This window comes from Nannospalax galili, unplaced genomic scaffold (genome assembly GCF_000622305.1).
Source record: "Nannospalax galili isolate Female #2095 unplaced genomic scaffold, S.galili_v1.0 scaffold346, whole genome shotgun sequence".
Classification (NCBI taxonomy): domain Eukaryota; kingdom Metazoa; phylum Chordata; class Mammalia; order Rodentia; family Spalacidae; genus Nannospalax; species Nannospalax galili.
In genome coordinates this window covers 8445758-8461623 of record NW_008357637.1, presented here as the reverse complement: position 1 = coordinate 8461623, position 15866 = coordinate 8445758, and the positions used below count along the sequence as shown (strand labels likewise).

The window sequence follows — 15866 nt, the reverse complement described above, 5'->3', positions numbered from 1 at the left end:
GTAACATGACATTTTTAGACAAACAAAAATCAGCAAAGATTTCAGTATCAGTATGGAGAACAAAAAGCATTTGCGAACATTCTCCCATCTCGGGGCCCTATACTCAGTTACTCAAACTCTGTCAAACTTGAGTTTCAACAATTTCTTCTTTTTCTTTTCTTTTTTATTTCTTTTTTTGGGGGTCTTTTTTGAGACAGGGTTTCCCTGTAGCCCCAGCTGGCCTGGAACTCACAGAGATCTGCCTGCCTCTGCCTTAAGTGCTAGGGTTAAAGGTATGTACCACCAAGCTCGGCTTCAATCATTTCTTACAATGACCGGAGAAGAAATTGGATTACATACTAGCTCTCCATTGCAAAACCCCAAACCCCAAACCCATGCTCAATTCCTGCCATGCAAGGATAGCCAGAGAACATGTGAAAGCTATGCCGACCGCACGGGCCACAGGTGAGTCCTCACACAGGAGGGGCACCATCAGATAGAAGTCACCCATGTACACATTCTTCATTCTTATCAAACTTCCACTTGAGACTGAAATCCACTCACTGTTGTAGCCACTGCAGCTGCTAGCCTCTGCCGGCGTCGAGTTGTGTTGAACTGGCCCTTCACAGGTGGCCCTTCCTGACAGTGAATGGGAGAAGAAAAGGGGGGTAAAAAACGGGATGGGAATGGAGAGAACAGGGTTCAGGGAGATGAAACATAATCAGAAAAAGGAGAAGGAACATTTTTAACTGAGATTGACTTTAAAAAAAATCTTAACACTGAAACAGTTCAATGGACATTCATGCCACAGAAATGCTCATCACTCTAGATCACTGCAGATCACTCGATCACTGCAGGTCCACTTGCTGAATATAGTATCTAACCCAAAAGGAGAGGCAGAACTGTAAATTAACAAATAGCTTGTGATTCTAAGGTAAAACAAATATGCACACCACTTTTTAAAAAAATGTGATGATATATTGTATGAAATCAAAAGGTAACCAATACATGGTAGCAAAGACAACAGGTAACTTCAGGGAAACTGGTTATATAATATGTGAAAGAGAAAAGAATAAGGGAAAACGTACCAGGATTCTTTAATTTCGAACTCAACTTTATGAGCCTTATGGCAGGGACTCAACATTAGGAAGAGTGTTGGCATCTTCCAGTTAAAGAGTTTCCTAGTGAGAAAGCCAGTTCTAGGTTGGGGGAAAAAAGCCTTCAAGCACCTCAGTGTGTACGGACGATTCTTAGAGCCTCCAGCCATGAAAAACAGGCTTCATTTGGTGGCATGTGCCTATGCACAGACCGGAAGAACACTGGGGCTTTCTTCCATTTTCCCTCCTTTTGGTAGATGGGCTCAAGGGGTAATGATGACATTTTCTTCTTATCAGTCAACTCCACCTAAATGTGGCAGATGCTGAGTCTTCAAGGTTGGGAACAGTAATTTCACTTTCAATTAAAGTGAATTTTCTTAGAATCATCTAACAATTCACATTGGAAAAAAATCAAGATTGCTTTCATTTGTTTGGAAGAACAAACCTTTGGAACTCTTCATCTCTGATTCTCTTTAAAATTTCCTAATTACGTTCATATTTTACTTCACAAATCTTTTGCATATCTTTATGTATGTCATATATACATACATAATCTATTTTCCACAAAGTTTTCTGCATGAATCTCTTTCCATTTGGTGTAGTAAAAGAAGAGTTTATCTCTATATTGCACTATAATTTCAGGATGTAGGATATCTAGGACAGCTCCCAGTGAATGACAGTTTTATCTGCTACTATGTACTTGTTTCTACTATAACTCATCTCCCAATATCCAAGAACCGATTATTTAATTTATGCCATTAATAACAGGAGAGCTCCAATAGCTCTTTCTATAGCACCTCTGAAACCACTGTTCTCTTGGCTTCTTCTACATCACTGACACAGAGCCAAGCTATTACTGCATAATGGTATTGAGATTTTTATTAGAACCAGAAAATCTGAAGTTTGGAACATCAGGATGACAATTTTTTAAACGATAATCCCCACAGAACCTTCTAGACAAATGTTGATTTCATGAGTTACACAACAGATTTCTGAGGGCAACCATTCAATGGCATGGAGTACAAATACAGTCATGTTTGAGTAAAGCACACAGTCTACCCTATGCAAGAATAAGCAGTCAAATACCCAGCGTAAACATATCCTGAATTTTCAGCTTCCTGAGCTCAATTTTTTAAAAAAATGATCTATTTCATAATTATTTCAAGATGACAACTACCTCCAAATGCTGAGTGTGAAGTTCAGTGACACAGTAACAAAATCAGTAACTATCACCATCACTACCACGCAGTCTGGCTTTTTTCACAAATGGCTGATAGTCAGCAACAGAAAATGAGCTGACCTAAGCCTCTCAAGCTGGCTCCAACAGTGGTCATCACAGCATGTGAGAGGATAATGAACTAGGAATACTTGGCATCATTCAATGGAATTCCCATAGTCTAAAAGCTTTTAAAATGGGAAGGAAAAGCAGTGCTAGGATGGGGAGAGAGTAGTAGTAGGTATCTTTAATCTTCTATGGTAGAAACAAATGCTACACCTTTCTGTAGGTAAAATACTGCTGAGGAAGATGTCCATGCCGGATACAGACATCGCTGCATGAACTCATTTATCCCCAACAGGCACACATGTTGAAGGAGCTTGAGTACGGTTCTAGTTACAGAGAAAGAGCATCCTGAGGGCTCTTGGAAGATGTATTGTCTTAGGCAAGTGGCAAAGGTCCAAGGACGATGCCAGGTTGTGCAGCGCTGCAGCTGATAATACACATTTTGTACAAGTCCAAGTGGAAATGGATTCTCTCTGGAGTTATTAACAGCTTATTGTTACCCAAAGTCTATGTGTTTCTACTAAAAGCTGGAACTACATGTCTCCCTCTTAAAATAGCAAAGTAAGCACAGAGATGCGGTGATTTCAGTTTCCCTCCGTCCAATCTAACTATGAACCACAAGGGCCATTTTTGTTACTCTTTAGCAAAACAAAAATGAGGCAAAACAGCATCCGTGAAAAATTCAAAACAAACCTTTCAAAGATTCTCCTGCTTTTTGAAAAAATTTCTTCTGATGACTCAGAAAATCTTCTAAACTTCTCTAAACATTTAAAAGCACAGTCTGTGACAGGGAAGTGTATTCATAGCTGCATCCTGTTTCCTCCAGAAAAAATGGAGCCAGTGGGTTTGTGGCGGCCTTTCTAGCTGCGCTGACTGCCAGGGGCACTGCACTCAGACTTACTGAGAACCAGGCTACTGAAAATAACAGCTGAATGGGGAGTGTTCAGTAGCAGACTGAAACACTATCACAAATGGGTATGTTTCTAGGATGCTAGCTTTCTTCAATCCTTTCATTGAAAGGAATGGTTCTTTTGTTCATAAAAATGATTTTATTATCTTAGCCACGTATGAATGAACAAACAAATAAACAAACAAACACAAGACTAGACATTCATAACAAACTCAAAATTAAATGAGACTGCCAAAGGCAATTTTAGGTAATTTTCTTGGGAATCATTTGGCACATTTTCCCTGCAGTACTAATTTTATGAATAGAAGGGAAAACACATAAAAACATATTCAACAAAGGAACAGACAAAAAATTTATTATGAAATATATCAGATTAGGAAGCAAAGTATCAGTTTATTATTCACACATTCAGAATTACAACACAGAAGATATTATTAAAGCTGTAGGAATTACAGAACAAATACTTCTGTTAAGTTTTTAGAAGAAACTGAAGAACTCTGAAGAGTAGTTTCTTTTACCTTGTGTTAGGATCTAAATTGGCAAAGTACAATTTTTAAAAAGCTGCATTTTAAATTTAACTTTAACTGTGCAGGTAAACAATCATCTATAATATGTAGCTAATATAAGAACAATAGAGATTTTAGTTAAGATTTGAAAGTAATATGATTTATGACATAAGAGGTTTTAGGCATTTACCATATTTTGTATCATTGAAATACAATAACATAAGAAGATCTTATTTAAAAAATTTGATTTGTTTCAATTAAATTTCTTATTTCAAGTAAATTTATGATGAGCCATAGTTTAGATTTTAAAGTGATTGTTATAGGCCAAATACTATCTCTATTTGTAGAGTCACAGAATTTTAGAGTTGAAACAGAATTCAGTGATCATTAAATTAACTCCATCATTTTGCCCAGGAGCAAATGAAGCTCAGAAAATTTAACAGAAATGGCCAGAGAATCACAGTGATCACACTAAAATGTTTGTTGATTTTTCATCTATAGTACCTTCTACAATTCCTAGATAGATAAAACTTTGGACAAAGTTCACCTACAAAAGAGGCTTTTAACATCTAGAATATCTAAATGAATGTCCATTACAGTCCACTGGATTTTCAGTCTAGATTTTAAAGAAACTTTCTGCTTAAGTTTGAATGTTTTAAAGGCTATGACTACTGACTCCTGTGTACACTTATTATATCAACTTAACCATTCTCTCAAATTCTTTGCACCTATATTCAATCAACTAAAATAAGTAAGATTTTTCTCATTATTTCAGATACTATAACTCTGCTCGAAAAGCACTAGCTTTAAAGTAGCTAAGCTATCCCTTCAAGCTCACACCGATGGATCTGTAACTGATACATAAGATGATACTTTAAAGGTAAATGGAAACACAAAGGAAAGAAAAGTCAAAGCTGTACCTGCAGTTGTATTTTTGTATCTTTGCTGACACTTTTTGTTCTCCAGCGTCTTGTGACCCGCTTGTCTTTCTTTGAAATATCTACACAGTTAGCCTACATTACACAAATAGTTAAAAGCAACAAAGGATTATTAAGTTCACGCAGATGATACACATACAAAGTACACAGCAAGTTAGTAAAGAATTGTTGTTAGAACCTCAAAGCAAACCACTCAGGACAGAAAGACATTATATTAAAAGCAAAGAAGTATATAACGTAATGGTGAAAGTTATTTTTCTGATATGCAAAATGAAAGCAACATTAGAGATCATGAACATCTTTTCTACATTAAAAGATGGTCATAATTCTGAAAGTGTTAGAACTTTTAACTTCAAAACTATCATTTCTAATGCAAAAGAAACATGAGAGAATAACTCATATGTATTGCTACACTAGTGTGTACTCTATTTAAAATTCATCTTAACACAACGATACTAAGCTTCAAAAGAATTAAGAATAACTCTATCATATAAACTATATATTTGCATTATTACAGATATTGTAATATATGTCTGATTACAGCCTTTCTCCTTTTGAGTCTTGTATATTCATAGAACAATCCAGTGAAGACTATGTATCTTAAGTCTTGATACCAGCAACAGTTATGTTTACCTGCATGTCAGTAAAGTTAGGTGCTGACTGAGTTCTCTGGAGTATCTCCAAATTTTGCAGGAGTTTGCTAAGTTCCACAAGGTTTGACTGACAATGTGCAAGATCTAATAAAGATCAGAAACAAAAATATTAGAATTGGCTAGAGATGGTGGTAATGGTAATAAAGGAAACTCAGTCCACACTGCGGTAAATATGACTGGGCAGACCCGTGTTTACGGGACGGCGATACGGGAGAAATGAAGAACATCCCTCTCTCGATCAGAACCACAGAGTCACCGGTGGTTAGATGATTTTAAAGTCTGTTCTCACCAGCTGTGACTTAATGTAGACACCTCTGACATCTCAAGTATGTGTGTTCACTTTTCTGTGCTGATGGCTTTGTCACATGGACAGTCAGGGGAACTTCCTGTGGTTTTATTCTTAGGGGCCTGGCTACTTGCTCGCTAAAATGATTTACAAGGTGGTTGCCTCAAAATTTGGGTGGAGCCACAGTCAAGTTCAGAAAAACGACATAAAAATCAATTAAACATATCTGTTATTCACTCTAATAATAATGTGGCAATGAGTCTATTGCAGACTTTTACTAAATTAAATTTTATCTCTATGGAAAAAAATATGCTCTAAGAGCCAAACAATTTCCCTATATATTTAAGGTCTGAACTTGTACAAAAGGGCCAGCTACTTTAACTATTAGAACTATAAATCAGACATGTAATGGGTTTCATAAAATGTTATGTTTTTTAAATGCAACCAATAAAATAAATATAAAATATTTACTCTTTTTCTAAAAAATATTTTATTTACTATTTTAATTTTATGTGTATGAATGTATTGCCTGCACATATGTAAGTGCACCCGTGTTGTGCAATGCCAGTGAGGCTCAGAAGAGGGCATCGGATCCCTTGGAACTGGAGCCACAGATGGCTATTAGCCATTATGTGGGTGCTGGGAGTTGAACCAGATCCTCTGCAGGAGTGGCCAGTGCTCTCAACCGCTGAGTCATCTCTTCAGTCCGTAAATATTCTTACTCTTAAACTACAACCAATCTCAGTGGTAGGCAAACTAGGACAAACGATCAGTATAGATTGTTTTGTAGGAGATTAGAAAAAGGAGAGTTTCCAGATTGAGGCAGATTTACAAGATTGAGGGCAGAGTTACAAAAAAGTAGATCTTTTTTCCCCTGGGTCTGGAAGATTGACAGGAAGGTCTTGGCCAAACAGGAAGGTGGGGAATAGCAGAGAGGACACCAGCTTGGGAAGGGCAACCTGCTCAGAGGCACTCAGCCAAGAAAATGGAGATATGTTCAGGAACCAGCAGTTTGGTCGAGTCTACCAAAGACAAGGGTGAAAGGATATGGAGGGCCAGATCCACCCTGGCTGCAGAATGTTGGGCTAAGCAGGCTAGATTGACACCTGGTGCCAATAAGAAGACATGAAGAGGGTTTGCATAAGAGCTATTTTAAGAACTAACAGTCTTGAGGAAGCATTATATAGTGAATTTGCTTTGGATTAGTCAAATGAGGTTGGCAGGAATCCCAACCTCTCCATCAGGGTGGCTCTACAATTTTGGACAAATTCCTGAACCTTAACGTGTTTCATTTTCCCTCATCCAGTAGGCTAAACACAATACCTTATGATTGAATACAACAGAATAATGCCTGCTAAGTACTGGCCCAGGTACTAGGCTGGAGAGGTAATATCCCATGAGCCTCTGAGAGGGATGAAGTAGCAGAGTCAGGGACTGAAGTGGCAAAGCTGTGTGGCCAGAGACAAGAACGGTGGGTCTGGGTTGGCAAGATAGGGATGGAACACAGGGAAAGGTAGGGAAGGAGGTGGGTGGGAGAGGGTGGGAAGGGGGGGCTAAGGAGTGGTCAAATAAATGACAGGATTGGAACTGGTTGTGTGAACACTGAGGAGAGTCAAAAGGTGAGCAGCACTGACATACGAGGAGTCCTCTTATAGCAATCCTCAGGGGAGACATGGGGGTTGGCCAACACCAGGCTCAGACACTTGCTCTGCAGTGAGAATGTCTGTGTTTGAATCTTGGCTCCCTTTACTAGCTGTAGGGGAGTTCCTGTCCCTAACCTTCCCATAGTGTTACAGTAGCAAAAACCCCCTTAAAATTGGTCAAGACAATAACAATTTTTGGCCTGGATGGAAGGTGAATATTCCAGTTTTTTGAGGTCACCTGGTCACAGGACCACCCCCAGGAAGGCAGGTTCAACTTAAGTTGTGCTAAATAGATGGGTGGACTACCTAGTGCATTAATGAGGTGATGAACTTCTCCTGCCTGGCATCCCCACCTCCTAGCATCCCCACCTCCTAATGCAGTGCTTCTAACTAGGTTATAGGTATGTACTTTCCGTAAGTCTGTGTGCTTTTCTGAATTCTTCAGAAGTGTAAGCTCTCCTTTTCTTCATCTCTCTTTTGTAACTATGCTTTTCCTAATGCTTTGAGCCGCCCCATCATTTGGGGTTTCTTACTTTTTTTCTCTAAAGCTCCCTTCCCCTTCCCACCATGTACTAGATAGAGTCCTTGTGGCTGACAGTCTATCACATGTCTGACTTCCATACAGGCTCTAAACCAGAATGGCTTTATGTTTTTTTCCTTCTCCCCTCCATTCTCCTCCTCAAGGCAGCTGCTAAGATTCACAGCATACCTGCCCTGAGGATTTTCCCCCTAAATTCTAATAAAATTGTCCTAAGCTTCCATTTGAATCCTTTCTTAAATTCTCTGATGAATAAGACTAAGAACCCTTAAAGGGGTGGGGGCCCTTTTTTCCTGTATCAATAGGAAAGGCTGATATAGAATGACTTCTGCAATGGAGTTGTCTGAAAGTGAGATCTGCCTTCTTTCCCCCAAAACAAAAGTTACTCTACAGTCTGTGCAGTGAAGACATCCAAAGAAAACCTTTTAATGGGATGTCACTGGTCATGACTACGAATATAAAATCCCTTTTAAATCACAGTTTCACATGTGGATTAAGTTTGGGAGGTTGGTGTCTCAGAGGGCTGAAAAAATTGCAGATTTTGAGTTAACACACTGAAAAAATGGTGGAGGTGTTGGGAGGACTAACACAGATGCTAAATTTTAATTTTTTCTAAATAAAAACAGCAAAAGTTATCTAACATCTCCTTTTAATATAATTTCATAAAAGAACAAAAATTAATCCTTACAGTGTCTCAAGCTCATCTAAAAAATCAATTGAGTCTTATCAAAGATTCTCTTCGCTGCCTTTGTTTTTCTGTTTTGAAGATCAAATGAAAACTGTCTCAGAGTGGAAATGGCCTGCAGATCAAGTTTGGGTCAGTTGGAGAAAGGAAAAGATTAAGTAGCTCAGAGACAGAACAGTGAGGGAATTGTGGGTTAGTCAGGAAATTTAAAAGCTGACTGAGAGTGAAACATCACTGGAAGTTTGCTGTACATCGCTGTGTTAAGGAATATACTTGTTCCATGGGCAACACAGGAGCAGACTCTGTGGGAAGAACCTCGAGAGGACCATAGCACAGAGGGTCCAGGTGTGGGAGCAGAGGGCGCTTCAGGGCCCAAGGGCCAGGTAAAGGTGGCCAGAAGGAACTGGTAAAGAGTTGAGAGAAGGGTGAAGAGGGTGGAAGCCAGGTAAGGGAGAAACTCAGATATACTTGTGAGGGCCAAGACAATTGACAGGTTAAACAGCCCGGGTTATGGAACAGAGAAGGATCTAGAAAAATATAAAACAGAAAGGAAAGGCCAGGGTAATCAGGCCGTTAGGTGGAAACTGTAGCACTAAAATTCAGACCAGCTTTTTGTTTGGGGCTTACTGTGACAGCCCCAGGAACAGGAACTAACCTTCTGCACACCTGTCCATTTCTTCAGAGTCCTGCAGCCAGGCTGCCACTTTACTCTGGCCAGTTGTGCAGGTTGCGGGGAGGCTATTGCTGCATGGTAGAGGGGACTGCCATGGAAAGCTGTTGGGCTGCATCTGTGACAAGCAAAGAGAGGAAGCAAGATCTGTATAGAGCAGGAACACTAACTTAAATATTACTAGAAAATATAAGTGTTCTGATCATGACATTAAAAAGAGAAAGGAAGGGCACATTCAAAAAGAGAAGAGTCCCCTTCCCATGAGCTGGAGCTGTGATCCCCTCCTGTGAGCTGGAGTGATGGTCCTGTCCCATGAGCTGGAGCTGTGGTCTCCTCACATGAGCCTGGAGCTTTGATCCCTTACAGGGAGTCACAGTTCCACATTCCTCTGGTGGTAGGCTGATGGTCGCCCAGAGTGGAGGATGGGGGATTTCCTGATGCTGAGTAGCAGTTTCATTCTTCTTTGAGTAGCTTGTATTCCCTCTAGCCTCCTCCCCTAAGGTCCAGGTTGTGCGTGGCAGTGGCTTTGCCTCTTATGCTGGGGATGGAGGAGGTCTCTGTCATTTGCAGATTACAGTCTTGGGAGGACTGATTCTCTAGAAAGACTGGACCTCCTACCTCCCCTGAGGGCTGGCTTATTTTTTTCCTAAATATTTTATTATTTTTATTTTATGTATGTGAGTGTATTGCCTGCATGTAGGTAAGTGCACCCATGTCATGCAATACCCACAGAGGACAGAAGAGGCCACTGGATCCCCTGGAACTGGAGTTACAGACAGTTGTTAGCTGTCATGTGAATGCTGGGATTCGAACCCAGGTCGTCTGCAAGAACAACCAGTGTTCTTAACTGCTATCTCTCTGGGATGGCTTATTTTTTCTATTATTCTTCTACAGCCCCAGTATGCCTTCACCTATGCCTTACAAACACCTAACTGAACTTCCAGAAATAAAAATCATAGTCTGGCTGGGAGTGATGGCACATGCCTTTAATCCCAGCACTCAGGAGGCAGAGGCAGGGGGATCTCTGTGAGTTCAAGGCCAGCCTGGTCTACATAGTAAGTTCCAGGCCAGCTGGGAAGTTAAAAAAAAAAAAAAAAGAAACAGAAAGTACTATGATACCTAAATGAACACAATCCTCAAATTAAAAATATGTAATTGTGGGGCTGGAGAGATGGCTCAGCAGTTAAGAACACTGACTGTTCTTGCAGAAGACCCAGGTTTGAATCCCAGCACCCACATGGCAGCTAACAACTGTCTGTAACTCCAGTTCCAGGGGATCTGAGTCTCTTCTGTTCTTCGTGGGCACTGCACAACATGGGTGCACTTACCTACATGCAGGCAATATGTGCATACACATAAAAAATAATAAAATATTTTTTAAAATATGTAATTGTATTTTAGAATGTAAATTTGCAATTTTACATCTACTATAATTTTTAAATATTATTTACTGACACTACCGAGCCTCAAAAATAATGTGAAATTTGTCACTGTTGTCATCATGTGAGTCTGCTATTCATTCCCTTTCCAAATTATTGAACCTATATAAAGATTTTCAACGTAATCATGTTATTTCTTAAAGAAAGCAATGCTAATAAAATATTCAACAACAAAAAAAGAAAGAACAAGTCTTGCCTAAATGGTAAGAGCTCAGTGAAGGCCAAATTCATGTCATTAAGGTGCTGCCTCCATCCTCCAACACAGAGGACAGTGTTCAAGTACACTGTGGTCCCAGTCACTTCAAATTACCCAGAAGGTTGTATTTGGTACAGAGTCCTTATTCTAATCCTTTTAACTCATGCTTAAAGGGCTTTCCTTCCTGAAAGCTGTCTGTGCCTTGATGATTAGGTCAAGGTCCTGTCAAACAAGTGTAATTCCTAAATACAGTATCCATGAGCAAGCAGCCTTAGAATACTCTGAATGCATTCTGCGAATTATACAATAGGTAGTCTTGCCAAGTTATCTATAGCTGATAGATTTTCCATTAAAAGAATTTTATGTGAAATAAAATTGTACAAACTATGTATATATTAGGGTGTGTGGTAAATGGAAACAACAGAAACTTACTTCCTAAGAACTGTGATGTCTTTAAAAGTCCACATTTGATTCTAATATTCAGTTATAACTGACTGTGCCTCTTGTAAATTATTAAGAAGTGAACAATGCACATACTTAGCAAACAGACTTATTTATTACCCACAGAGGGCCACAAACCAATTAACGTTCAGGAGTCTCCTAATTTGATATGTGGAAAGTAAGCAAAGTGATAAAAGGTGCTTTTCAGTATTTTGATAAATGTAATGGATATCTTTCAGTGAGTTGGATCCCTAAGCTTTGCCATTTGCAATTGGAGAAACAGTCCTTGTGAGGAAACTAGAGTTGAAGAGCTTCCTTATATGAGCACAAACAGTGGGGGAAGGTCTGGGTTTCAGTCCATCAGTCTCAGATATCACCCAAGTTATTTAATAAATAAGATGAGGGACAGAAACAATGCATCTTTTATCAACACTTTGTACCAGAGACACAGGCGGAGGCTGGAAGAACCAAGAATTAAATATTTATGCTTTCTCTTTAAAGATCTATTTGGGATACAGTCCTCATTTAATTTGAACTAATACCAGGATTTATTCTTCCCTGTGATGAAAACCCAGGAGGCCCAGAGAAACATGGGGACTTTTCAGGGTGAGGGGGTGCATCTACAAGATCCCAAACATACTAGCCCTCTGGCCTTCTGTTCTGTTCTCTTTTATTTCAGAACTGAATACTTTATTCTTAGGAGGAAGGTAATTAAATCATTCTTAGTAAGGCTGCAACCACAATAAAACAGACAGGACAGCCTTGTGAAATATACTTAATGGAGTTTAACTTAATTACTAAATATTGTCTAGTGAAATAACAAAAGCATAGTTACATTCCACTGAATTGGATTTGGTTACATTTGCTGTTTCTCAGTGAGGGTTCCCAACTCTGGGCAGAGAAACCTTGGATCTAGGTGTTACACACACTCCTGTGCAAGCAGGGATGGCATCACCACTGAAATGTTTTGTATCCAATCCTTGTGTCTCCAACCTCAATGTCACGTACCAAGCATGAAGCTGGACACCTTGGGCAGTACAACATGACCGTTTCAGGAAATGTAGTTATTGAATCAAAGCCAGAAATAGCTGCCTGCCTCCTTGCCTGTTGTCTTAACCTTGACTTTCAAGCAGACCAACCTCTAGCTTTTCTGCTTATTATAGTTCAAAGAACATCTTTGAACATCTCTCCTGTCTGGCACCTGGTACTGATTTTGGAAACAGATGTGGGGTTAGATCCTGGAATGGCTCTTTACTGTCTCTGAACTTGGCTATATGAAAGATAGTTAAGAGTGTCATATACCTAATATAACACTTACTTACTGAAATATTACTTACACCATCATCCATCTTCAGCTTACTTGCATTAACTTCATGGAGGAATTGAGTACCCTCTTGTTGGGGCATGTATATAACTGAGGACATGAAAGTAAGTTTCACTTTTGAACTTTGGGGTCATTTTATTAGCACCCAAGAAGGTACCTAATTGCTGCATAAACAAATGTTTGCTCTACTTTGCAATATTCCTAAAAGGCCACACAGAAATGGATGCAGTGCACTTATTACAAAGGAAATACCTGATGATTCATACACCTGCCCCATCTTCGCTTGTGACTAACTGCAGTGTCAATGTCGCTTGTCTTCTGGGTGTCAGTTTACAAAGCAAATTTTTCTTTCTGGTGTTTGCAAAGGAGACACAGGGATGTGCATAGTTTTCTAAGCAATTTTCAGACTTTTTTTTTTTTTTTAAATAACACAAAGCTATACCTTTCCATCCACAACAGAAACATTAGCAGCTGGGGAGGATTCGGTTGTAGAAGTGGCAGGAAATATGTGAAAACTCGCATCTCTTGGTGATCTCACAATTTCATTCTGACGGTACAGCCGGTGATGGCGCAATTTGGATACCCAAGCATCAAACCAGTCCTGGGATTTCACCTGGAATAAGGCAGAAGAGAAGGTAACTGTGGAACCAATCTCTGTCTGCCACTGGTGCAAACAATTGCTCTGTTAATGATAGATGCTGAAAAGCAATTTCACCTTCAAATGATAGATGTGCTCTTCCGTGTCAAGGTCTATTCTCCGAGCTTTCTTTTTAATTGACATGACAGACAGTCCGACATCTATGCTCCCATGGACCTTCCCCTTTTGAATCTGAAATTAAAAGATTGATAAATACACTGGAAGGATATATGGTCTGGTGTGTTTCTGTTCTGAACTGAGGTGAGCTCAAGGTAGTTTTTTCTTTTTAAAAAAATTTTTATTTATTATTATCTTATGTGTATGTGTGTATTGCCTGTATGTAGGTAAGTGCACCTGTGTCATGCAATGCCCATGGAGGGTCAGAAGAGGCTGTTGGATCCCCTGGGACTGGAGTTGCGGACATGTGCTGCCATGTGGGTGCTGGGATTCGAACCCGGGTCTTCTGTAAGAAAAACCAGTGTTCTTAACTGCTGAACCATCTCTCCAGCCCCAGGGCTCAAGGTAGTTTTTAACTTGCCTACAGGAAGTAGATAACTATACTCTTTTTATTTTGTTTAATATATTTTTTACGAAATTAAATTTTTTATTTATTATTTTTATTTTGTGTGTATGACTATATTGCCTGCATGTCTGTAAGTGCACCCAAATCAGAAGAGGGCATCAGATCCCCTGGAACTGGAGTTATAGAAGGTTGTTAGCCACTATATGGGTGCTGGCAATTGAACCCAGGTCCTCTGCAAGAGCAGTCAGTACTCTTATCCTCTGAGCCATCTCTCCAGCTCCAACTGCACTGTTTTTAATAAAGAGAAAATAGCCAAGATCTAAGGTATTTGAAGCAGTTGTGACTTCACACCAATTTCAGCATGTAACCCTACCCGTCCTATTCCTATTTTTGGTATAAACAATAATGCCAGTTCTTCATAATTCTAGATTGCTTTGCTTCCATGTCCTCAATAAGGCAACTCCAATGATTCCTAAAATAACAATAGTCAACTTTTGACTCATGACCCAGAACATCCATGAGTGGTCAGCTGGATGACAGCTGCCAGGGTAAAACTGGGCAGCTGAGACCAGAGATCACGAGTGATCAGTTCCTCCTGGCTGTCTCCTTCTGATCAAGGACACAGCTGACTCCATGGCAGAGATGAGGACAAAACTGAAGTCTAAGTCCTCAGTTACTTCCCCTACCCCACAGGACAGGAAGGAGAAATCTTTCTAGCTCTGCATGCAAACTACTACTGCACATATTAAAAAGAGTTTGGAATAATCATAGTGAGTTGAGATTCTCAGGATAAAAGGAACAGAAATTAAATACAAAAGACAGTTTTTAAAAAGGACATTGACAAGAACAAAGATTGCTTTAAATTTCAAAAGGCATGCAACACAGAATTTATTGAAAAGTGCAGAGAAAAAGACTATTTCTCTCTAAGAGAGAAAGTGATTTTTATTAATGTGTCACTTTTAGGTTTAAGCTTCTGGTTTTAATAACAGACATCAAACTAGTTAAATTAAACCATTCTGCACTAGTTTGAGATTTTATGCTATCCTGGGCATAAGCATAAAGCACACTTTCTCTAGAACATGCTGGTTTGGTAGCTTGTTAAATATTACAGGCACAGACATGCACAAAGCTGGTAACTATGGCACAGAGCTTGCACAATTACGGTATTTACTCACTTGAAGTAGAATTCTAAATCAATCTGTGAAACATGTTCTGAGAGCTACTTACATCAAGTGGTGCCTTTGAATACTTTAACATTCCATTATCCAGGACAAAAAAGCGCTGTAAGAACCAAACACCCCTAGTTACTGTTTGTACTGTGAATTATAGAACACATTCACATGAATTCACATTGCTCAGCATTTGGCTGTTAATATGTTTGATAGCTGCAATATATGAATTCAGTGTATCTGGCTATGGCCAGTCACAGTAAGTGGTAAGCAGGTCAAAGGTCTGCTTCTGTGCTACTAGGATTCTTTAACACAAAATAGGGTGGAGTCCTTTCTTCATGGTTTATCTTCATGAGGAGGGGATCTTAGGACCTGCTGCTAAGATTTTTGAATGAATGGCACTGGGATGTTTAAAAGTGAGAAAAATAGTGGAGATGATTGTGGTAGCTTTGTAAGTTCTATCCAACTCTACAGGGAAGTGTTCACCCTGGAGGTAAACGCCTGAATCTCCCCTGGATACCATGGACACGTTCTAGAAATGTTCATGACCATTACAGAAGCCATTAGTCTAGACCCATTACTAGTAAGTTACCTAGAAGGCTTAAGTGACCTTGGCAATATATTGTGTTTTGCAATTAGTAAAAGAAATTAAAGATTATTTTGGACCAAACACTCAAAAGGAAAGTATAACCAAAGATTAAAAGGGCCAACATAATTTCATAAGAGTCCAATTGTATACCTAAAGGCTACATAACAAGTAACAATGTCAGACAGGTAATACCTTCTTTTGAGTTGTTGGCCAGGATGGCCAAAGGGATTCCCAGATAGTAACCCAGCATTAAACAGCAGACCCCAATCTTATCTAAAGGAATATTGACAACCAATTGCTGCTAGATGAAGAACAGCTGACCCTCCTAAAACAAAGACCTCTAGATAGGCTGACTAGGTTC

The 15866-nt window shown here is 39.4% G+C and overlaps 1 protein-coding gene across 6 annotated transcripts in view; it reads right to left on the bottom strand.

Moving 5' to 3' along the window:
* Osbpl6 (oxysterol binding protein like 6) overlaps window positions 1–15866 on the bottom strand; it is a 216951-nt gene that overhangs the window by 46229 nt on the left and 154856 nt on the right. For 4 of the 6 annotated variants that reach the window (XM_029557253.1, XM_029557252.1, XM_008855334.3 and 1 more), the window contains 7 exons: window positions 14975–15028; window positions 13303–13416; window positions 13030–13200; window positions 9173–9305; window positions 5346–5449; window positions 4695–4787; window positions 544–618 (listed from right to left, as the gene is read on the bottom strand). In XM_029557253.1, the coding sequence (XP_029413113.1) occupies window positions 544–618; window positions 4695–4787; window positions 5346–5449; window positions 9173–9305; window positions 13030–13200; window positions 13303–13416; window positions 14975–15028 (744 nt within the window). The remainder of the gene's footprint in view (window positions 1–543; window positions 619–4694; window positions 4788–5345; window positions 5450–9172; window positions 9306–13029; window positions 13201–13302; window positions 13417–14974; window positions 15029–15866) is intronic. The other 2 variants (XM_029557254.1, XM_029557255.1) reach the window with 2 other exon arrangements.